The sequence below is a fragment of the Littorina saxatilis genome, linkage group LG12 (genome assembly GCF_037325665.1).
Source record: "Littorina saxatilis isolate snail1 linkage group LG12, US_GU_Lsax_2.0, whole genome shotgun sequence".
NCBI lineage: Eukaryota > Metazoa > Mollusca > Gastropoda > Littorinimorpha > Littorinidae > Littorina > Littorina saxatilis.
This window is the reverse complement of record NC_090256.1, coordinates 19,528,067-19,552,845: the sequence shown is the minus strand read 5'-3', so window position 1 is coordinate 19,552,845 and position 24,779 is coordinate 19,528,067. Positions and strand designations below refer to the sequence as shown.

Genomic DNA, 24,779 nt, shown 5'->3' with positions numbered 1-24,779 from the left:
GAGGTATGACCTGCTGTTGGGACCGAAAATGAGTGTCCGCGTCCACGTTTTGCAGGTGTCCGTTTAAGGGGGGGAAAATATAGAAGGAAAACACTCCGTGCCGAGCAAATGTGTCCGTACATGTCAGGTGTCCACTCATGCCGGGGGCCGTACATTGCAGGGACTGCTGTAGTATCATACCTTTCTTTTGGAAGATGAAGCCAAGATGTTGATGCAGCGAGACTGACAGTCACAAAACACTTACCACTCTTAGACTTTAGCCTTCTTCCACCCAAGGTAAACAAAGTGATGATAGAACTGACTGATTATTAAAATAGTACAGGGGGACCCAATACAGGCAGACTTGTTGACCATGCTTTCTCAATGGCACTAAGACAGCAGACAGGAGTTCACAACTGTATCCATAATCTACTCCATCATAGCCACACTTATCAAATGACTGGCACTAACAAGTTTCCAGCCTATGGAAGAGTTACTGCAGGTACCTACCAACAGGGCTGTTAATCTGTTCCACCATGGGCAGATGAGATGGACACGGAATGGAGAGATTGTTCAGGTGATGGGACTTGCTTTGTGGTCCCGTTTCCATCGGACTCTGCAGCATCAGAAAAATATTTCTCTCAAACACAGTCATAATCATAGTAACAAAAAGAACTATTTTGCAGTGTAACAGACTTGAGCACCACAAGTAAATGTCTTAACCATAAGCATTGACACCAAGTGCTAGCAACAATTATTATTACCCAAAGGTAGATCATAGAAATTACTGGGACTCATCCTTCCAGTAATGTTTCCGCAAATTGTGTGATTCGTATTTCGTTAATAGATTAAAACAAAGCAACAAACTGAGCAATGCAATGGAAGGGGGACATAACATTTAACAATTTTAAAGGCTCTTAAACGAAATGAGGCAATAACAAGCATTGAAATGAACGAGCGACTTTCATCCTCAAAAAAAGATACTCGCCGCAAGCTCATATGCTCATCATTCTCAAAGGCACTCCAACTAACAATTACGTACACAGTCATACACAAGAACCAGCTTTTATTCTCGACCTGACATAGTCCTTAGATCAAGGCTGGTTTTTAAACAGAACAAACACACACATTGTTACAGGGTCGACTCGAAAGTGTCAGTAAGAATCTTAAACGAAATGAGGCAGAGCGTTGTTAAGATATCAAATAACCAAAGGGAAGTAATCGAAAATTTTAAGAATAAATTTTCATTTGATTAATATCAGGGTTCGACACTAGCGGGGGCGGGGGGCGGAACGTCCCAGAGTTTTGTGTTCCGCCCCAAACATTGCCGAAGCTTGGGGCCCACTCCGCCCCAGGATAAATTCCAACAATGACAAACCGAAAATTCTAATGCCAGAGCCAATCAATAAAAATCGCCAGTCAAAGTCGTCACTGAAATTTGCGTTACGATCAATGCCGCAGTCAAGAAAAAAAACCATTGAAATCGTCGAAGGACAATGCCACAAGGGAAATAACTCCCAGATTGCGCTCTTTAGCGTGAGAGATAAGTATCGCCTTCAAATGCCAAACGCAAAATGTGGCGACACATCCCTGGTGTAAAAAGACATGGAAATGAAGATGAAGAACAGGGTGGAGAGAAACGGAAAAAGGAGACCGACGCAGCCAAAAGCGCGAAGCGCTGTCGTAATTTCAATCTCAAATGGTTGAAAGAATTTCCCTGGCTTCAGTACGATGAAGAAAAACAGACAATGCATTGCTGCACGTGAATACTGAGAGTGGGCCCCAGATTTTTTTTTTCCGCCCCAGCAATTTCCATACTGGCCCCAGGCCAAATAAGTTAGTGTCAACCCCTGAATATACTTACCCGAATCACATATAAGCATATAAGCATTGACGTAGTCAGAGATGCTAAGGTCTGAAAATCGCTACCCGTCTAACAATTTAAAAGCGAAGCTACCCCACAACAAAAAGTGTAAGAGGAAGCGTAGCCATGTACACCTGCCATGGGGGTTACCTCCCATTGGTGTGTACTACGTCAGTACCGCTTCCCGAGCACGTGGTAGAACTCATACGACTTTACAGAATACTTAGAAACTATAATGCGGGGAAGGTGGGAGGGAATTAACTATGTGATTCGGGTAAGTATATTAATCAAATAAAAATTTATTCTTAAAATTTTCAATTAAATTACATATTTTTACTCCGAATCACATATAAGCAGATAACTCCAACAAGGTGGTGGGAAAGATACAAATTCAAACTCACTTGTAAGTCCTGGAAAGGAACTGGCCCGCTGCCAACAAGGCAGGGAGGGACCGAGAACCATCCTGACGGACAGCCGCGATGTCTCTCAGATAAAAGTTGATAAAGACATCGTCCGAGCGCCAGTAAGCTGTGCGCAGTACATCATCCAATCTCCTGGACCGTAAAACGGCCAAGGAGGCCCAAGCCCTGGATTCATGGACTCGGGCCGAGTCAAGGGGGAAGACAGGCTGCGCCCCCCCCCCCCCCCCTATTGGAAAGGCTCCATTTGTATGCCTGCCTAATGAGAGCCGACACCCACCGGGCCAACGTCGTCTTAGAAATGTCCTTATTCCTTGCTGTGTTAAGGGATATGAACAGGAGCTTTTGCGAGCTTGATCTAACTGGCTGCGTACGGGCAAGGTAAGTATCAAGGGCTCTGACAGGACAATTAACCAGATCTGGATCTCCGGGAGCCAGGATGTTGGTAAGGGGTTTGACCTGAACCAGCGGGGAAGCTTGATCTGGCACCTGATTCTTTGCCAGAAAATCAGGGCAAAATCTCAACGAAACAGAGCCGTCCGGCTCACGAGAAATGTCCTCCGGAATTCCGGAGAGGGCATGTATCTCGCTCCCTCTACGTGCTGTAGCTAAGAGCAACAGAAAAAGAGCCTTGCGAGTCAGATTGGAAAGGCTAGCATCCCGCAAAGGTTCAAAGTCCGCTGTGCGCAAAAACTCAAGGACCAGAAAGAGATCCCACTTGGGGATGGGAGTGCGGGTCTTAACTTCTTTAAGGGCTGCGCCCTTAATGACTCCCGAAATGACCCCGCTGACCCTGATAGAATGCCCTATCTGTCTCAAAGTAGAGGAGATCGCCGATCTCCGGACCTTCAGAGAGGAGGTGGAGGCTCCAGGCATGAAAACAACCGGAGGTGAAAAAAGAGGAAAATAAAGTGGGGGCCTGGGGGCCGCAGTAGGCCCCCAGTGGGGTCGAGGGGCAACGCCCCTTGTGGGGGCCAGGGGGCTTTGCCCCCTAAAGCTGAAGGGGTTTCAGCATTTCTGAGCCTTAAAATGGGCATATTTATATATACACAAGCTTTATAAGGCCCCCTGAAACTGAAGGGGCTGTAGGCATTTCAAAATCTGAAATTGGCATTAAATAACCATACATACGAACAACCTTGCATGGGGCCCTTGAAAATATAGGGGCTCTAGCTTTTCAAAATATTGAAATGGGTATTAAATTGTTAGCTTGTATGAGGACCCCTTTGAAAACTTTAACACTAAATTGGAATCTAAAAAGATTATAAAGAATATCAGTATTATTGACACACAATTCTCACAGAAATTTAAGCAAGACAAAGACATGCTCAAACATAGCATTTTGTTGTTCATGTCTGTCATAACATACACACGATTGTTAGTACAGCAGTCCCTCTCATGAACGGACACCCTTGGGCCATAGCAAAACTGTCCGTACATTGCAGGTGTCCGGTCACGGGAGGTGTGACCACACCACCCCCTCCCCCATACACTCACACAGAGACACACAAACAAGAGGATTGAGTCTATGCTAATCACTTCTTGTGGCTACTAAACAATAAACTCCTAATACTTCTTTAAACGTTCTGTAAAAATGATTTGTATGAAAAGTGTTGAAAAGAAGAGATAAAATAAATCCTCAAGGCAGTGAACACACTCACCATGCACTGACATACGAAAGCAGCCACACAAACACAGCACAGAGGAGCGTGTGCAGATGCTTTGCAAGAATAAGCTTGAAAACCAGTTTGAATAAATAGCAGCAGATAGAGCTGCATGTCATAATCATGTAATTTATTTTCATCTTGTCTGGCTTTATTGACTGCATGCCGATCATGTGGCATGGCAGTGACTTTTCACTCTTCAGTCGGAAATACACTGTACATAACACAGCTCCTACTCTCCCTCACTAATGCCTACCCCAAGCCGTGACAACTGATGCTTGGAAATTGTGTGGAAGAGTACACCTCTCTATTTCTCTCCAATGCTCTTCCTGCTGACATGCACTGACACCGGACACCCCACAGAGTTTAGCCAGCTACCCCTCCACCCCCCCCCCCCTCCCTCTCTCTCTCACTCCCTCCAGCCATGTACTGTTTGGGGCTGTGGCCAGAGAGGTCAGCTCCAACTGTTCACTCAGAGCAAAACCAGTTGACTGTGTCGTAACTTTTGACAAAGCAAGACAACTGAAGGGTTCACAGATTAGGCAACCGACTCACTGGTCAAGGCTGAGGGGAAACAAGAGTATCTTGTCAATGAAAGAGGTTACACACAGACACACTATGCTGAGAACTATGACCGGTTTTTCACTCTCTTTCGCTCAGGACCTTCATTGACTGTGGTTTCTGTTGTTTACGTCCAACAGACAAGAATAAAGAGCACAGTGCAGTTTCATGTTGGCATCTTCGCATGTACTCCACTCCTGACCAAAACTACCCCCCCCCCCCCCCCTCCTGATGGGTACAGGTGCATTCAAGTTACTAGTGACTGTCGTCACGCCATTGCGGCTGTGATCTTTGCACCAAGAGCCGGACTGCTCTGTTATCGATTTTGTTGTGGTGAACATTTGACGATGGTCTGTCCGTACATTGGAGGTATGACCTGCTGTTGGGACCGAAAATGAGTGTCCGCGTCCACGTTTTGCAGGTGTCCGTTTAAGGGGGGGCAAATATAGAAGGAAAACACTCCGTGCCGAACAAATGTGTCCGTACATGTCAGGTGTCCGCTCACGCCGGGGGCCGTACATTGCAGGAACTGCTGTAAGTATTTTAACACACAAACAGTGATGACAACACATATAATCATGCAATTTACTTTGCACAATGCAGCTCCCTTGTAGCTTAATATATCCTCACTTTCATATCCTCAGTCCAATTGATCCAGGGTAGAAATCAGGCTATTTTCAAAAGTTTCATCCAGTCTAGTAAATGTACAATGCAAGGAAGTTCCGCTTGTGGCACTTTGTGTCAAGGTGTGCCTGAAGTGCCACGAACCCACGACTGCCGTACTTCAATGTCTTCGTACATGTATTACGACACAGAATGCCTTGCCTCTCACCTCCACTTTCCTGATAACGTCGCCAATACGACAGCCATCGTATTCTCGGTCAAGCCAGTTCCACCTCCAATCGTTCTTCAGTCCTTCTATGATCCGATTCGCGGCCCCACGCTGTTGAAATCGCCACATTTCATCTGTTAGAGGGTCATCGCAAACTTTGGAAACCTCCGAATTTCCAAGAGAAAAATTTGTTCAAGCGCGGCAGGAAGTGAAGAAAGGCTCGAATCGATCCGTTTGCGGACTCGGCAATTTACGGTTTATCCAATTGTCTGTTGAGCAGTGGCGGGGGTAACGCTTGCCACGTCTTTCGTTTTGCCTCTTTCTTTGGGGGGTCTTCTTTTTTTTCCGGCGGAAATTAAAAAAAAAAAGCGAAAGTGTGACAAAAAAACGGCGGAAATTCCGCTGAAAAGAGAAAGTTTTCATGCCTGAGGCTCCTTGAGAGGACAGGTAAGAAAGGTGGTTGGCCACATGCATAGAGCATGGGGCCACGTCATTCAGACCATGAGCCTGACACCAGGTGGCCCAGGCCTTCCAATGTGATGCGTATACAGACGAGGTGGAGGCTCTGTGGGAGCGCTGTACCAAGTCCAAAGTCAGTTCTGATGCCCCAGAACGCCTCAGCAAGGACCGAACAACCTCCACACGTGAAGATTCAGTGACTGAGGCTCCTCGTGTGGAACGCCGGTTCAAGGCTGCACGAGCTCCCCTCTCACCAGAGAGAGAGGGATGGGAGGGCCGTGAGCAAGTCTCAGTAGGTCCGGGAACCAAGCCTGAGAGGGCCAAAGGGGGGCGACCAGCAGCAGTGACGGCCCCTCCAGATCCGCTTTTCTGATTACTCGGCCGAGCAACTGGTAAGGAGGAAACGCGTAAGCCTCCAAGCCCGTCCAGGGAATGTCTAATGCGTTCATCTGCCAAGCCTCCGGGTCGGGGAAGGGCGAGACGAAGATCGGAAGACGCCTTGAGAATCTGGTGGCCGGGGTCAGGCTATCTCCAATTAGGTGGCGGGGCGACCATCCCCAACCCGGCGGGTCCCCAGGTGGCGGATAGGGGGTGTCCCTTAGATATAAGGGATTGCAGCGATATAAGTCGGGCTTGCCCGGACGAATAAGCTGTCCTGGACCAACTGGCGGTGTTCCTATCAGAGCGGGGTGGTTAACAGGTGGCACTGTTGACCAGTAAATACCCTATGTGCTCATACGGGTTCATCACGCGGGTAAGAGGCGCGTTAAACCCCCTGCTACCTGTGCTCCCAGGTAAGGTCCCTGACCAGGAGCTAAGGGTGGGGTAACCCCGACAGAAACCTCTAGTGCTGAAGTCGGCGGTACTGAGCGAGACAGCGCACTTTAACGGATCACAGTACCACGCACACCATCGCCATGAATACACGCAGAGACCAAACCAATCGAAATGGTGCTCGCCCTGTGAGGACCCCCCAGGCAAGTGCAGCGCCGGGCTCCGTGCCTCAAAGGAGCCCACCCTCAGCTACTGGAGGTCCCTTCGTCTTGTCCTGTGGAGCCAGGGGACGAGCAAGGAGAGCGACTGGCCGAAAACCAAGCAAGGTCAAGGAGACCCCTGACATCAACATCATGCAATGGAATGCAGAAGGGGTCAGCAACAAGAAGGAAGAACTCGAACACTTTCTTCATAAGAACAGTATCAACATCTGCTGCCTACAGGAAACACACCTGCAAGAGGGGAAGCCGTTCAAGATCAGAGGCTACCAGGTGTTTTCAAATGGACGGAAAGGGAGAGCAAAGGGAGGAGTGATGACACTGGTGAGAAACAACATCAACGCCACTGAAGTCAAGAAACTTACAGGCGAAGCTGAGTACATAGAAGTCAAGGTCATTATCCAAGTTAGCACATTTAACATCGTCAACTACTATTGCCCCGATGACAAGATGCTGTCCCTTGACACTATCCAGGTCCCAGACAGCGGCTTCCTCATCGCTGGAGACTTCAACAGCCGGTCCCAGAGTTGGGGATACAGCAACATGGACAACAGAGGAGAAGAAGTTGAAGCCTGGCAAGATGAACACCACCTTATCCTTGCAAATGACCCAACTGACACACATACCTTCTACTCGCGCCGCTGGCACACCACCACAACTCCAGACCTGGCCTTCTGCACCGATGACATCCACAGAAAGATCAGCAGAAAAGTAGAAGAACAGCTCGGAGGTAGTGACCATCGCCCAGTTGTCCTTACCATGCGTGCTAAAGCACCAGAACACTCGCAACACCCGCGATGGAACTACAAAAAGGCCCAGTGGGGCTTGTTCAGCGTACGCACCAACGAGCTGACAAAGGGCATAGAAGTTACAGAGAGGAACATCAACAATGTAGTCAAAGACTTCAACAACAGTATTTCCCAGGCAGCCAAGGAGTGCATACCCAATGGCGCAAGAAAAGACTACACCCCTTATTGGACAAGTGAGCTGCAGAAGGCGCATGATGCTCTGACAGAAGCAAGAAGAGAGGCTGAAACCAACCCCAGCCAGGAGAACAACATCAAGCTCCAAGAAAGAAAAGCAAAGTTCTTGCGAACCAAACTGGAGAGCAAAAGAAGAAGTTGGAGAGAAAAAACAGCAAGCCTCAACATGGAGAAAGACACAACAAAGCTTTGGAAACTGACAAAGGCCCTGAACGACGAAAGCACCAAAGGCCAGAAGATCACCCTGGAAAATGAAGGAAACACTCTTACAGGAAGGGCTGCCGCCAACAATTTTGCAACAGCATATGCAGCAGAAAGTAATACCACCATACCCCAGCACCGCCAGAAAGAGATACGACAGGAAGAGAAGGAAAGAACAGCAGGAGAAAATGAGGTACCAGACGCCATGCATACTGACATCAGCCTGGCAGAAATGAAGAAGGCCATCAGGAAGTTGAAGAAAAAGAAGTCTCCAGGACCTGACAACATCACAAACGAAATGCTTCAACATCTAGGAAACACCGCGCTTCAGAAGCTACTAGATATATACAACCTCAGCTGGAAGCAAGGCCAGGTACCGCAGTGCTGGAGAGAAGCCACAATGATTCCCATCCTCAAACGTGGCAAAAACAAAAGCAAAGCCCAAAGCTACCGTCCCATCAGCTTAACAAGTTGTGTCTGTAAGACCATGGAGCGCATCATCAATCAGCGCCTACAACTCTACCTGGAGACACAGAGCATCATTGCCCCAGAGCAAGCTGGCTTCAGACAGGACAGAAGCACAGAAGATCAAACGACCCACCTCTCACAGGTCATAGAGGATGCTTTTCAGGCCAAGAAGGCTGTCCTGGCAGTGTTTATTGATCTACAGAAGGCATTCGACAAGGTCTGGAAGGATGGTCTTCTAGTAAAACTCCTACGGTGTGGCATCAGAGGCAACATGTTCCAGTGGACCAAGTCCTACCTTCACAACCGAAGAGCCAGAGTGTCGGTAGATGGTCGCTGTGGCCAGAAGGTGTTACTGAGGCAGGGAGTTCCCCAGGGAGGCGTCCTCTCCCCCTCTTTGTTCATACTCTTCATCAACGACATTGTAGCAGAACTATCAAGAGGTGTCCACGCAGCGCTTTACGCAGACGACCTGGTACTCTAGTGCAGCGAGGAGTATGCAACCACAGCAACATACAGAATACAGATCGCCCTAGAGAGTGTTGCAGCATGGGCTGAAAGCTGGTGCGTAACAATCAACAGGGAGAAGTCCACCGCCACTCTTTTCACACTGTCAACAAAAGCCAAACCTGGAAAACTTACCCTGGGAAATACCACACTAAAGTACGAAGACCAACAGACGTACCTTGGTGTCACCTATGACAAGAAAATGACCTGGAAACCTCACATCAACCAGGCAGAGGGAAAAGCCAGAAGGAAGCTCAACATCTTAAGGAAACTGGCAGGAACTACATGGGGCGCAACTGACAAGATTCTGAAATCAGTTTACCAAGGTACTGTAAGACCACACCTCGAGTACGGGTCCAACTCTTGGATGACAGCTGCCAAGACGCATCTACAGACCCTGGACAAAGTCCAAAACCAGGCACTTCGAATAATCAAAGGTGCCATGAAGACAACACCTATAGTGAAGATGGAAGAAACATCTAGCATCCCACCACTTGCCAAGAGAAGAGAGCAGAAGGCAATGCTTCAGGCCAACAAATTCAGATGCTCAGAGAACCACCCAATGAAAGAAAGGCTCCAAACGCTATCATCAGGCAGACTAAAAAGATCAAGCTTTGCTGTGGAGGCCAGAGCACTGAACAGGAAGCACCAAGAAACCCTCCCTAACCAGGTCATTCCCATCTCCTTCTCCCTCGACGCCCCACCTTGGGAAGATAGAGAAGAAACTGTCACTGTCCAAACAACAATACCCCACATCAACAACAAAGGTGAACATAGCGACCAAGCCTTGAAAGCCCTGACGTTGGCAACGCTTGAGGAAAGATACCCTGATGATGCCTGGATCCGCGTGTATACGGACGGCTCAGCCACAAATGCCGTCAAAAGTGGAGGAGCTGGGGTCCACATCCAATACCCCGGTGGAGAACGGACGGAAGAGACGCTTCCGACCGGCCTTAACTGCACCAACTACAAGGCAGAGGTAGACGCTCTCATTCAGGCAGCACACACCATCGCGACAAGAGCAGACCAGAACACAAATGTCGTCTTCCTAACAGATGCCCTCTCTGTACTGCAAGCCTATAACAGTGACAGTCAACCCTCATTGAAGAAGGCCCTCAACAACATCAAGAGCCTACGGACAGTGCTTCAGTGGATCCCCTCACACTGCGGCATAGAGGGAAATGAGAAAGCCGATGTCCTGGCAAAATCCGGTGCAGAAAAAGAACAAGAAGACAACGCTGTGAGCCTTGCCGAGCTAAATACCATCACTAAAGCCCTGTTCCGAACCCCGGCTCAAAAAGACAGCCTTCACCTGCTCACAAGACCAGAGCAGGTTACCATCTTTAGGCTGCGAACAGGGCACAACAGGCTGAACAAACACCTCCACTCAAAGCTGAAAGTTGTGCCGTCCCCGATGTGTCCCTGTGGAGAAGCAGAGCAGGACACCCACCACATCCTACAAGACTGCGGGAACTTCCAGTTGTTGAGAAGAAAGATGTGGCCGGAGCCGACCCCCATCCAGGATAAGCTGTACGGCACGGCGGCGTCCCTGCAGATGACCACTACATTTCTAAATTGGACTGGTCTCCACGTGTAGCGGCAACAAGAAGAAGAAGAAGAAGAATCTGGTGGCAAAAAGATCCACCAGAGGCTTCTGGACAAGGGCCCAAAGGCGTAGCAGCGCCCCATGAGTGATCGTCCACTCTGATTGAAGCACCTTGTCGGAGCGACTGAGCGCGTCCGCAAGAGTGTTCAGACTCCCCGGCAGGTACCTGGCTGTGAGGGTGATCTGGTGTTGGGCGCACCAAGTCAAGATCTCGCAGGTCCTGCGCGAGAGAGAGGGGGACCGAGAACCTCCCTGCTCGTTCACATAGGTTGCCACTGTAGTGTTGTCTGTGAAAAGACAAACGTGTTTGGCCTGGAGTGAAGGGAGGAACTCGGCCAGAGCTAGAGCCACTGCCTCTAGCTCCAGAGAGTTTATGTGCCACCGGCTCTGTTCTGCCGACCACAGACCGGACGCTGTGAGCCGGTCCGTGTGTGCACCCCACCCCACCAGGGACGCATCTGTAAAGAGGTCCGTGTCTGGGAGGGGCAAGGCGATCGGTACACCCCTGCAGACCCAACCCGTGTCCAGCCACGGAAGGGTTGCAGCCTGGAACCATCCCCCGAGAGGGACAAGGGCGTTCCAGTCCACGCAAGGAGAGTCCACAAACGGTTTCAGCGCAAGCTGAAACGGTCGCTTGTGAACTCTCCCCAGGTGTGAACAGAGCCATGGACTCCATCTGCCCCAGGATGGAGGCCAGAGTCCTGAGGGAAGCCCGCAGGAGAGGCAAAGAGGAGCGAATGAGAGCTTGGAGCTTGTCCACCCGCTTCCGCGAGGGCTGGGCAGACCAAGAGACCGTGTTGAACGACATCCCCTAGTAGGTGAACATCTGGGACGGTACTAGCTCCGACTTAGTTCGGTTGATCGAAAACCCCAGCAAGCTGCCCTTTTGAAGAACCAATGGATATGCTGCGAACAGAGTGTCTCGCTTTGACTCATAATCAGCCAGTCGTCGAGATACGCCCGCAGTCGAATACCCTGCGACCTTACCAGCGCGCAGAACTGTCTCACCACCATGGTAAAAATCCATGGAGCGAGAGACAGCCCAAACGGGAGAGCGCGGAACTGGTAGATCTGATCGCCCCACCGGAAACGAAGCCATTTCCGGTCGGCCGGATGCACAAGAATGTGGAAATATGCGTCCGTCAGATCTATAGAGGTCGCCCAGTCTCCTGGGTGGAGAGCGTCTCGGACCGAGGCTGGCGTCTCCATCTTGAATCTTGTTCTCAAGAACGTATTGAGAAACGATAGATCCAGGACGGGGCGCCAAGCTCCTGAGGCCTTGGGAACGGCGAAGAGCCGCCCGTAGAACCCCGGAGAGCTGTGGTCGGAGACATCCTCCACCGCGCCCTTCTCTAGCAGAGAGGCAACTTCTGTCTGGAGGACGGCCTTTGCCTCTTGCGAGAAGGGGGGCTTGAAAGCCGGAGGACGCCTGGAAAGCGGGGCCTTCTCTTCCAGCCAAAGTAAGCGGAAGCCCGACCTCACCACTCCCACTATCCATTGGCTGTGCGTAGAAGCCTGCCAATGAGACAGTGCCCAGGAGGGGCCCCCCGCCATCACCAAAGTGGAGGGCGGGAGGGGGTGAGATCGGGAGCGCTTCATTGGGGGTGAGGCTTGCCGCGAGAGCCGCCTCTACCCCTGCCCGTCGAAGACCTCTTGTTCGATCCTCTGGAAGGAGCACGAGGTCTCTTCTGGGAAGCCGGCTTGGCCTTGTGCTGAGGCGGCTTGGTCTGCTTTAACCCTTGCAAAGCGAATGTAGAGAACTGCTGATCTCTATTGGTTTCTATCTCCTGCCTTCTGGCGTCGAGCGCCAGATGGCCGAAGAGAGAACCATCAACAAAGGGTGAAGACCTCAGGGTGTTTCTCGTCGCTTCCTCAGTAAACTGAGAATGAGAGAGAAACAAGTCCCTCCTACACATGACCGAGTGGGCAGAGTGTAAGGAGGACAGCCTTATGTGCTCCTCGTTCACCCTGGCAAGGGAGGACAGGAGGGTAGCAACATCCTCGGAGTCCTGCTCTTTACTGAGAGTAAAGGTGTCCAGGGACTCCTTCAGAACCCGAGAAAGCGCTCTGAGGATTGTCTCGGAGATGGAAGCCAGCTCCAAAAGTTGCCGTCCAAGCTCCTCCGAAGAGGAAAGAGTCAGCTCAGAGAGCAGAAAGCCCGAGTCCCTCTTCAGCGGTTTAGCCAGAAGAGGGAGAAGCTCCTGCGACACAGGCAAAGGCGGGAGGGCATAGGACGACAACAAGTTCGGACACGCCTTGGGCAAAGAAAGCTTCTCCTGCGCGGAGGGCACAAAAGTCGAAGCCAGGGCGGGAGAGGCTAGCCAAGGTTGTGCCTGTTCCGGAGCTGAGCCATGTGGCAACAAGCAGCGGAACCGGAACTTGAGGCAGACCGCTGCCGGAAGGAGCGGGTTTGGCCAAAATGTGAGAGAGGTGGAAAGCCACCGAAGGAGACTCCTCAAAACGGAAGTAGGAGTCCTCCTCTTTCTCAGACCGGAAGTCAGCCATCGCCGACGGAGCGACCGAAGAGGAAGTCACCGAAGACGAAGCCCCTTCAGGAAAATATCTGGAAGTAACTTTCGCCGCAGCTTCAAGCGCCACCTTGAGACTGGTCGGAAATCCAGAACGTGTCTGCTCATCGTCGAAGGACTGAGAGTCCGACGCGGCAAGCGAAGGGCATGGCTCAAAGCCGTAGTTGCCTGTGGTAGAACGCTGAGAGGGGCAACCAGAAGCTGGAAACCCTCCCTGCCGGAAATCGTCCCGCCTCGCCCCATGACTAAGATGAGGGTGAGAGGAAGAGGCATCGAAAACTGAAGGCACAGGGACTGAGGAGACAGTAGTCCCCACCGCGGACGGGTGGAGGGACTGCTGCCCCAACTGAGGCTGGAAGCCTGCATGCCCGTAAGCCAGTCCATGGTCCGCACTCACCGACGTCCAAGAGGAAGCATTGGGAAGAGGACCGGAAATTCCGGACAGAGCCGGAAGTGCGACAGAAGCAGCGGCGTCATGCCGAAGCGGGTGATGCACGGACTGAGGGCGGAAGCCCGAAGGCCCGTAGGCCAGCCCTAGATCCGAACCGGATGGGACTATTACATGTCAGCTAGCCGGTGGACCTATGCTTCCGGTGAAAACCGGAAGCGCAGCTGCCGAGAACGGCTGCTGCTTCTGCCCCGAAACTCCCGAGAACTGGTTACCAACAGGAGAAGGGGCAGACGTACCTGGCAGGGGGTGATCCTGCGATGACCGTATCCCCGAAGGGACGTGCGTACCTGCGCTCCCGCAAGCGAGAGACAGAGTATGCCGGTCATGACGAGAACCGTCTCCTAAAAGGGAATGTCCTATAGCGTCACGAGCGCTGACGGACCGGTTCGAAGGGCCAGGGACTCCAGGAGAGGAGGGCGAAGGCGGAGAACCAGGGAGATCCCCTCTGGAAAATGTAGCCGACGGCTTCCTAATAGCAGCCAAGGAACACGTGCCCCCCACGCCTGAGGGGAGGACGGAGCTGGTAGACGGCGCAGAACGCTTCATCTCCTCCCGCACAAAGCTGCGTATCTCTGGAATCAAAGAACTAATCAGGGCAGACACCAAAGCCCTAGGCTCTGGTGCCGAAACGGGAGGCCGAGGACAAACTAACGGTAGGCTGTGCCGCAGAGCGAACATTTTCAGGGGCAGAAATGGGCACAGAAAGCACGGTACAGTAGAGCCTCCCTATTAAGACCTTCCTTATTACGACTTCCTCTAAGTTAGGACTTTAAATTTCATGACCGATCCTTTTTACTCTGTTTACATCCTCTGTACTACGACTACCTCCTTAACCCGACATACGACTGACAAATCATGGTCAAATGCGACTTTGTTATTCCCAAGAAGAAGTTCAAAACTTGTGCAAACCTTGATATTGTTTTGGAAATTGAGCAAACAGTTGACGAGCACATCGCAACTGCGATGTCGTCTGCTCAAATAGGCTCCATTCTCTGCAAGCGTTATTTCCCCTGTTGACATATTCGCGACTGTACTTTATTTTGAATAGATAAAGGTCATTGGCCAGATATCTGTTTCATTTAGCAAAGAACTGTGCAGGAACTCCTACCTTTTAAACACGCAAAGTTACAGAAACGTTATGAAAGCAATCCGATCATCGAACCAAAACCGAAAGTTGTGGTGACGTCATGTCATTTTGCGATGTACGTATGCAAAGCGTGTGTAACATTTTCGGTCTAGCTAACAATGGCGGCCGACGAACATGGGTTTTGAAATCTGGAATTGTTCTTGGTTTTCCCCGATCCGTGACCGAATGACGCGATATACAACCACGCGGCGTTCGTTTGAATCAATAAATTCTCAGAATCCCGTCAGTGAAGTTTGAAGGTGAGTAGTGGAGTACGTGTCCTAAATTACTCAACTCTGTGGACAGTCCGTAGTGCAGTTGTCCCCAAGTTGAATGAGTGAGTCAAGTTTCATCGTGAAAACTGACGCTTTTGGCTACAATTTTACATCAGTTTCAACACACTGCCGCGGTTCTTATTCGTTTTGTTCCTTGCGTTTGGGACACTTTTCTTTTTCAACCAAATCGTTGCTGGGTATCGTATGACTATGATTAGTAGCTGGTATCGACATCGATGTGCATGTTTTGGGACCGCTGCTTTCGTTCGACCTCAGTTTGTTTATTAAACAAGCAAGAAAACTGTTCAAATGCAATAATGTGTTGAGCTGGCAATCGTGGCATTAAAAAAGAACTGAAACATCATTAAGGAGTTTTATTTACATTTTACACTAGCTGTCTGTCCTTCAGGTTTTGGTTCAGCCTCCCTATTAAGACCCCTCCCTATTAAGACCTGATTTTGTCAGATTTTGGGAGGTCTTAATAGGGAGGTTCTACTGTATTGCGTGCTTGATCAGAAACAACAACAACCACAGGAGGTTTGGAAGCCGAAGCCGAAGATATAGGCTTCGACGGACCCTTGCCCTTAGCCTTCGAATTACGTTTCTTTTCATTGTCGGCCATGCTGCCCAAAATGGCTACCAAAATGGCGACCAACAACAAACTACTGACAAAATTTCAAAGTCCAGAAAACGGACGAAACCTCAGTAGAAACAACAAAAACGCTAGTCGAAACGACTAACTGGAAAGAGCTCACAAACTACGAAGCAGCAAGCAAGAAGACGGGTAAGTGGCCGGTGGGTGCCAAGCAAACAGCAAGCAGACAGCCACGAGAGCGAAAGAAAATGCGACCTTCTCCTCTGAGCTGAAAAAGTCGTATGAGTTCTACCACGTGCTCGGGAAGCGGTAGTGACGTAGTACACACCAATGGGAGGTAACCCCCATGGCAAGCGTACATGGCTACGCTTCCTCTTACACTTTTTGTTGTGGGGTTGCTTCCCTTTAAAATTGTTAGACGGGTAGCAATTTTCAGACCTTAGCATCTCTGACTACGTCAATGCTTATATGCTCATATGTGATTCGGAGTAAGAATATGTAATTTAATCGCTCTTTATCCATACGACATGTGTAATGGAGTAAGTGAAAGTTGTACGGAACCTTTTTCCTGGCACCTGAGAGAATAACAAGTGGCGATCATCCTTTTTTGAGGATGAAAGTCGCTTGTTCATTAAGGGGAGAGGTGGCACGAAAAATGAAATCTGAGTATTTGTTAGTTTTCTTTGAAGTTTTGGGGTACTTTATAAAAAGAAAGCATAAAAAAGCACCTGCATGCCCATTTTTTGACCAAGCAAGTAATATTTTCACAAAAAAATACCAATTTCTTCAAAAAAATACGAAAATTACACACCACGCCCCATGAAATTCAAAAGACATTTTTGAAGCTACAGGCTTCAAATGCAGTGAAAATTACTCCCAGATATCAGTTTCAGACTTATACAGAGCCATTTTGACCAAATTACCCCAGTTCGAATTCAGCAGCATAAATTGAGAGATATAAATTTTTGCCCCCAAAATACCCAATCAGGCTTATATTATATTCTCTAAAAAAAAATGTTGATGGGTTTTACAAAAACCGCTCTGTAAGAGTCTGGCAAAATCAAATCTTACTCCTGTAAAAAAAAAATTATAACTCTACCACAAGTAGTTCTGACGAAATATCATTTCCCGCGTTGATACCGTCCTTGAAAACCCACATTCAGAGAAAATTGCATTTGAAAGTTTGTAAAGTGTTTCTTTACACATTATGAAGACACATTGCCGAAAAAAGAGTCTGGGTGTGTTCATGTATTGTTCCGAGTCTTCTTCAAATGATGTTGGTACTTATTCCCCTCCATCCCCCATCAGTCCAGCACCGTACACCTCCCCCTCCTGGTCTTCTCGCTGCTCCAGCTGACGTTGACGACCAGCACATCTTGCCCTACGAGCTGCTACAGCGGCCACATCTGTTGCTCTCTCCGCCTTCTGGACCCTCACCTTGTCTTTTTTGGCCAAAGCAGAATGAGTAAGCTCAGTAATTGGCAAGCTCATGTGGTCCATGACCTGTGCCAGTGCAAAGTTGCCTCTGTTGAACTTTGCGACAGCCTCAGCGGTGGCGCGGCTGCTTCCACCCGGTCTTTCCCAACAAAGACTTCTTTGGGGCAGTGTCCCCACATGACATTGTGGAGAGACTCATTACTGTTCTGAGTCTTGCCATGGGCCGCGCGCTTGAGAAGAATGGGATTTGTCATTCTCCTGTAGATGGGCAGAACAGCATGTGATACTTCCCTGGACAAGGCAGTGCCGTTGTGCCCTGCGTGTGGAGGTGGTGGTTGCCCTTCTGCCCTGGCTCTTTGAAAAAAGCACCATGAGGCTGGCCCGGCTGGACATCTGTCGTGGTGAGGGTCCTCGTCAGTTGAAGTCACATGGAAGAAAGTGGCCCAGATCGCCTGCTCCATGGCTCGCTGATCTTCAAGGTTGTTGAGGATCGCGCTACGGAAGTAGTTTTGCAAGCGTTGACACTTTTTCTTGGTTAGTCGCCCCTCCCCTCTTCCACCAAGCCTTCCATCCTTTGATGCCTTGCGGAGAGCTGTGCCCATTCTCTTGGGGAGGTGGTTGGTACATTCCAGCTTGTGATGGGACGTGTGGGACCGTAGGGCTCAGCTGCAGCCAGAGCATTGAACGCTGTGGAATCTCCGTCCGACAGCATAGTTCTGTACCTGAGGTTGTGACGCTCAACAGACCTGCAGCATAGAAAAATTAAAAAAACTTAGTGTAAAGTACTGGCTGGATAACTACTGTCTTGAAAAAATATATGAAAAAGACTGGGGTTCATGGGCCAACAAGGTCCTGGTGAGATACAGACGCAGACCCACGAATGAAAATGATTTTGGATATTACTTTAGTGAAGAGTATCAGGAGGCCTCTCCTAGCAGAAAATACATACATGTATTATTATTACTGGAAAGTGTGCCAATTTACATTGGCTTGTTTACTAAGTCTGTATTAAAGTGATCTTTTCATAGAGGGTGAACATTTAACTTGTACTTGTTAGAATATATACATACACACATCTCTCTCCCTCTCTCACACACACACACACACACACACACACACACACACACACACACACACACACACACACACACACACATACACACACACACACACACACACACACTGACAATGAGTTTGATCCCAACTTGTTTGGGACACTTTTTCTTTTCAATAGAAAAGTTGTCAGGTTTCCTCTGAAATTTGCAGATTCAATAAAAAAAATGTCCCAGCCTAGCTGATCCTTTAGGACATTGTGAACATTTAATGATTATCAACAAAAGAAAATGTATTTGTGAAGGGTTTGTGGACAGTGTTTTGTTGCAAAAATATGTGCTTCTGTGTTGTGTTTTGTTGGTCTTCATCTTTCTTTGTAAAGAAAAACAAACACCCACAATGTACCATGCTTTATACAATTTTAAATAAAATTTACTTTTTAGCGCAACCTTATTCATGTTGTCTTATTCTGTATTTGAAAATAAAGGATATAGGGAAGAGTGTATAGGCTATTAGAACAATATTCTTACCTTCCCCACAACTCCAAGGCTGCATCCCTCTCCATAGACTTGGCAGATCCCTCATGGTTAATGCTGCAGTCAGGCTGGTGAAGCTGCTTCCACTGTAGTTGCTCGGCAGCGGTCATCCCCTCTAGTTTTTCTTTGTTCATCGCACATGTGTGACAGTATGTGGATTTCACACAGAAGTCCAGCACATACCCAGTCAGAACATCAACAACAACGCCAACTCCATAGTGTGAGGAAAATCCTCTCTTGTGCCATGTACCATCAAAGGCCACATCCACCCAGAGAATGCCATCATCATCTTCCCAAGCACCGTCTTCCTCACCATCATCATTCACAGCATTCACTCTGCCTTGAGGAAATGTTTCCCTGTGGGCTTCCCTCACAAACTCCACTGTTTCGTTAAGTGTGGCATCTGTAGCTTCCACAATGCTGGCATTGACTCGTTTGTCTATGCGATGATAGGAACTCTTGTTCATCGCTGGCATTCCAAAGACTGTGCACAGTTTGTCCACACTGGAGTAGCCACTACCTACCTATATAGCACAATCTCTTTGTTCACTTCAAAGGGAACATTTTGTCTGTGGTTGAGGTTGTTTTCTCTTGGTGACGAATACTCTGTGCGTGAATACTGGCAGCTGTCGCAACACAGCACTAGTTCTTGTGACAAGCCCATCGAGTCACCAACTCGAATTGTCACATGTCCTGCCTCGCACTCCGGGCACTTCACATCAGAGAGAAGCGAGTTCTCAGTTCAACTGACTGCACTCGGCAAAACACCACGAACGGCGATTTAGCTCAGCTGGTGGTTGAGCATTCGGGTCGATGCCTGCACCACTAAATCTCCTCAGTTTCGTCGCCGAAGCAGAAATACCTTCGATTTGAGGCTGATTACGGTTCACATCGCCCAAAACTGGCCGAGGTTTGACTCCGAGTCGATTCGAAACATCCGCGTCACCACTATCTCTCAAAACAACTGTCTCTGCTCTGCCAACTTCAGGCGCGTTCTCGTCGCCTGCTGGTTTTTCCTTCCTCGTTGTTCGAGCATCTGAAAGCTGATTCTTCCTTTTGCGTTGGGAAGATCCTTGCGAATTTCGGAGTAGACATTGCTGGTTGATAGTTGATATTGAGTTACGTGGAATCGACACTGTGTTTACAACGGATAAGGCAGTTTGCGCATGCGCGTCACTGTGGTCATTGACAACGACCAACCAGAGAAGTTTCTCAAAGGTTAGAGGTTGTTCTCATGAATATTCATATTACTGTCTGAAAAAGTTGATGCGCGATCCGGCCGTTGTACGGAAATAACGGACTGTTCATGTCTATTTTTAACGTTCACAGAAAACGGGAATTCCCGCTCAACCGTTCGATGTGTTACTGCCAAGCTTATTCGGGGAATCGTGGTTGTTGCAAGGACTTGAAAACATAGATTGTTCAGCAATTTCTCACACTTGCAGCACTCACACATGTACACATACTTTGAAAATCACCACTTTATTGCAAAATAAACGAGGAAATTGACAAAATAAACAACACACAGTGATTCTATGATGTTCAAAGTACCTAAAAAAAACAAAAACCCAAAACACGTTTTTGAACAAATGTTTGCTAAAATTCCGTGCCACCTCTGCCCTTAAGGCAAGCTACACGTAACATTGTGGGCCAATCACAATCAAGCGTCGTGGCTATGCATGTGGTCAGTGATCTGTGCCAGCGAAATCATGCGAATGACTCAGTGTTTCCAAGGTAAAGCATCTCATTCACAGACCCATAACGACCCAAGTTATTTCCAGAATTCGTCTATATGGTAGCCTGTCCTACCAGCTAGAACATACAGAGAATGTAATGTAATCGGAAGTGGACTTGAACAGATTGCTCCATAATTTTCTTTAAGGAAATGTTATTCAGCTGGCAAAAATTGTTCTCACTCAAAAGTCAAAAAGACAGTCCATGGTAAAAATTTTCTCACTCAAAAAGACAGTCCACTTTCCTTGGAAAATCACAAATTTAAGGAGAGTTTTCCAGCATGGTAAACATTTTCTCACTCAAAAAGACAGTCCACTTTCCTTGGAAAATCACAAATTTAAGGAGAGTTTTCCAGCATGGTAAACATTTTCTCACTCAAAAAGACAGTACACTTTCCTTGGAAAATCACGAATTCAAGGCGAGTTTTCCAGCATGGTAAACATTTTCTCACTCAAAAAGACAGTCCACTTTCCTTGGAAAATCACGAATTCAAGGCGAGTTTTCCAGCATGATAATAAACTTTTCTGAAATAACCGTGGCAACAATGTGCAGATTATTGAAAAAATAAGACATCATATTGAGCGAACACTGCACAACCTACACATCAGCGTCAGTTATTTTAAAGAGCAATACATAATTCTGGGACACATTTATCTTCTTTCTCAGTGCTTATTTACTTCAAACACGTGTTGGCCAGAAGTCTAAATATTTGTCCTTGATTCAAGCGGGATAACTTTTCCGAATGTTCATTTTGCAGTGACAGAGTTGTTTCTGAACATCGTCTACTGTAAAGGTACTTGAGACAGTGACCAGACCTGTTTACCCCCCAAATGAAAATCAGGAATGCAGCTGGTACTTTTCCGTAATTTGAGGCATCTTTGGGTAATCTTTTTTATCAACCATAAACCAGCTCGAAAACGATTAAACGACACGTGTATTCGCGCGCTACCATGCAAAACAAGTACAAAATTGATAACCATGTTTAACAGTATTGTACTACACAGACAGAAGCTCGATGACACACACACACAAACACACGACACCTGATATATAATATGCAAGTTAACTAAGACAAGTTTACTTTATCTAAAAAAACAAAACCCCACAGTAGGAGCAAGAGAGCTAGAGGGTGGGGGGGGGTACAACCTGGGGTCCAGGGGTTGGGGGGGTCTGGCTGAAGAATTTTAGCTATTTTATTAACGATTTGTAGCTTGTCCTTGATTTTAAACATGATAAATTGGTGTCAGCAGCCACTCATTATTTCTTTTAAAGTTAGTATTAAATAATGGCAATTTATCTTCATTGATATCTGCTCCCGACAACAACAATTTCACAGACAGAAAATGTCTTTAGTTTTTTTTCCCACAGACTGAATTTTGTTTTGTTTTTTTGCTTTTTTGACAGCAAGGGGGGGGGGCGTCCGGAACCCCTGTAACATCCCCCACCCCTCCGCCCTTGGACTATTTACAGTCACTTGAAGATGCATGTGAACAAAACCACCTTACATTCTGTCACATCAGACATCCTGCATTAAAACCAGTCATGATAACTCTCTCCAGAAGCTACCTTTAATCAGTTTTAGAGGACCGATCGATTCGTTTATTTCATTTAAACATTATTTTTGTTGTAAGTTTTTCGATTCAAAGAACTGTGATCTTTGCTATATTGGAGAAATATTAATGGAGATCAGTTTTAGGCTCAGAAAGACTTGAATTTCGGCAACAGCCAAGTAACTGATGAGCGCGACCATAGACCTACACATCTATGTCTCTGGCGCGACTGACCGTAGTGAGAGATCGGTTCGCAGGTCTGAGAGATTCTGTGGAAGTAGAGACCTAGGTCAAATAAACTCGATGCGAAGCAGGCTCATGTTTTGCCAAACATAATTTCGTGTTTTTGTTTGTTTCCATGTTCATTTGTGTACTGCATTTTGTTAAAACTAATGCTGCGTCTAACCTCGGGACACGTGCCGCGACGTGACTCGTAACTGACTAGCTTTGTTGGTGCACTGATCTCAAGTTGATCACCAAAATGAATGTGGTTCGCTCTTCTTAAACTTCACCAGACACCGCCACTTGACTTAATAGTTTTGCCGATATTTCTGTACAACTTTCGCTTTTTTGGTTGGCATTTCGTCCCCACAGAGATCGGCCTTATATTACCCTTCGGACCAATGTCGATCTCAAATCCACGGAATCCGACAAATACCTTGCTATGCACATGAGCAGAAAAGGCTGTTTCGGTCAGCCTTGAAATCACAGTCCTGGTGACTACCACAATTTCGACTTCGAATTTTCACGCACGAAAAAGGTTCTCTCACCGGAATTTCCGGTAGTATTCCGTAATACCGGAATTTAGCCCCCAAATCCGTAATAATTCCGGACAATCCGGGAGGGTAAACAGGTCTGAGTGACTCACCTGTGATTTCTCATGTGTAGACAGGAGGACGTCTTCAGGCCCTAAGGTGAAGGGAATGGCCAGACGGGCGTTGGTCGATAGCAGGTGATCCCGGTGAGACTGAAGCTGCTTTACATGTTTCTCTAACCTCTCGTTCTCTGTCTTCAGGTGGTTCATTTGATTCAAAAGTGTTGCCACTGAAACCGCAAGGGAAAAGACACGTAAGAAACTACCATCATATTCTGAAATCAAAATGCTGTGCTCTGCCTTTTTTTGAGCACTTCCTGTGACGCCAAACTTTTCTTCCCCTTAAAAAAACAACAACATACTTATGCAGCTATATCAGCACAAGCTAAAGCAAGATACATGACGGTCCCGCATAGCCAAATAGGTTGAAGGGACCATAAAAACCAACTACATACATGTGTGTGTGTTTGAGTGTATGTGTGTGTGTGCACATGTGTGTCTGTGCACGCCTGCACATGCTCACAAGTGCTTGCATGTGTGTGTGTGTGTGTGTGTGTGTGTGTGTGTGTGTGTGTGTGTGTGTGTGTGTGTGTGTGTGTGTGTGTGTGTGTGTGTGTGTGTGTGTGTGTGTGTGTGCAAGGATGTGGTTGTGAATCAGCCTGTGCTTTCAGAGTTCTATGGTTCCAACCATCCTTCATTTATACCTCCTGCTAAAAAGAAACAACAAGAACAAAACAAAACAACAAAGCAAAAAACACAAGCAAAATAAACACAGAAAAAACAGATGGCTGCCATGCGTGTGTGTGCATAACATTCTTTTGTCATTAAAGCCCTAGTTTGCTTGGTGTTTTATTCCAGTTATTTGTATGCTTTGTATGCTCGTTAAATGTTTGCTCGTTTGTTTTAGAATGAAATTGTAAAGCGCCTGGAGCCAATTGCCGGGACTCTCACTTATAGAAAAGCTATTCTTCTTCTTCTTCGTTCATGGGCTGAAACTCCCACGTTCACTCACAATTTTGCACGAGTGGGTTTTTACGTGTATGACCGTTTTTACCCCGCCATTCAGGCAGCCAATTGCTGGGACTCACGCAATAGAAAAGCTATTTATTATTGTAATTGAATCGAGTTGGCGTTTTAATGAAACAGATCCTGTGATTGGTCAGAATGCCCCAACTCATTAAAAATTACCGGTCATTAATTGTCGATAACCACTCGCTAAAAAAGCCATTAACAACCTGCTGGTGAGGCGCATTGATACAATCTCAACTAGTCTCGGTTAGCTTTGAGGGTCATTTTACAAGTAGGAAATATGAAGTACCAACGAAATACCGAGACCATAAGGTATGCGAAATGATGACGTCGAATACGTGACGTAAGTTGATGCATGAATTCTTTCGGACTACGTCAGTCAATTCCAAAGATCGCTTTTGTGATGAAAAGAATTTGTTTTGAGTTTGCTGTCCAGAAACCCATCAAAAAAGAAGGGAAAATGTGTGTGAAAGAAAACAAAACAGGAGGAGAGTGATACGATAGGAATACAGAGACATATTTCTTGGGACTTGACCCTTGCAGGTAGGTGGACTGAAAGTAGTGTGTGAACAGAACAGAAATAATTCTGTCTGTTTACCATCGCATGAAAGCAGGAAAGAGATCGTCGTCAGATTGAATTACAATAACATTAACACGCTTCAATTTGAAACTTCTCGGTCTTCATCGTGGATTGACGCCCTCCCAAAGTCTAATTGAAGCCCTCCGTCACGCTTTGGTCGGGCGTCAATCCACGATGACGACCTCAAAGTTTCAAATGGAAGCATGTTAATGTGTAATTATCATTATTATAATCTTCTTCTTCTTCTTGTCGATCACTGTTATTATAATGAAGGGTAAGAAACACCAGCCCTACAAGCTTACCATCAAAGTGCTGGCTCTGCTCCATCAGAAACTTGGCGCTATGCTCCCACTGCTGTTCCAACAGCTCTTCCATGGAGAATGGCATCCTAAAAAGATCAAGCAGAGAATAGTACATAAACCGCACACACAGGCGATGAAATGTGTTGTCTTTTACTCTAACATTGTGTTGTTAGTAACAACAATCTTTTTATAAAATTAATAAAAAACACACAAATAAAAACATACAAGAAAACTTCT

The 24,779-nt window shown here is 47.4% G+C and overlaps 2 protein-coding genes across 5 annotated transcripts in view; both read right to left on the bottom strand.

Moving 5' to 3' along the window:
- LOC138981436 (protein AF-10-like) overlaps positions 1–24,779 on the bottom strand; it is a 68,196-nt gene that overhangs the window by 5,967 nt on the left and 37,450 nt on the right. For all 4 annotated transcript variants that reach the window (XM_070354351.1, XM_070354354.1, XM_070354352.1 and 1 more), the window contains 3 exons: positions 24,543–24,628; positions 22,686–22,861; positions 490–595 (listed from right to left, as the gene is read on the bottom strand). In XM_070354351.1, coding sequence (XP_070210452.1) covers positions 490–595; positions 22,686–22,861; positions 24,543–24,628 — 368 coding nt within the window. The remainder of the gene's footprint in view (positions 1–489; positions 596–22,685; positions 22,862–24,542; positions 24,629–24,779) is intronic.
- LOC138981435 (uncharacterized) lies at positions 16,141–19,119 on the bottom strand. The gene is made up of 2 exons (XM_070354350.1): positions 18,528–19,119; positions 16,141–17,690 (listed from the first exon to the last, which is right to left on the bottom strand). The coding sequence occupies exons 1-2, from the start codon at positions 19,007–19,009 to the stop codon at positions 17,480–17,482; spliced, it is 693 nt and encodes a 230-aa protein (XP_070210451.1). The 5' UTR covers positions 19,010–19,119; the 3' UTR covers positions 16,141–17,479.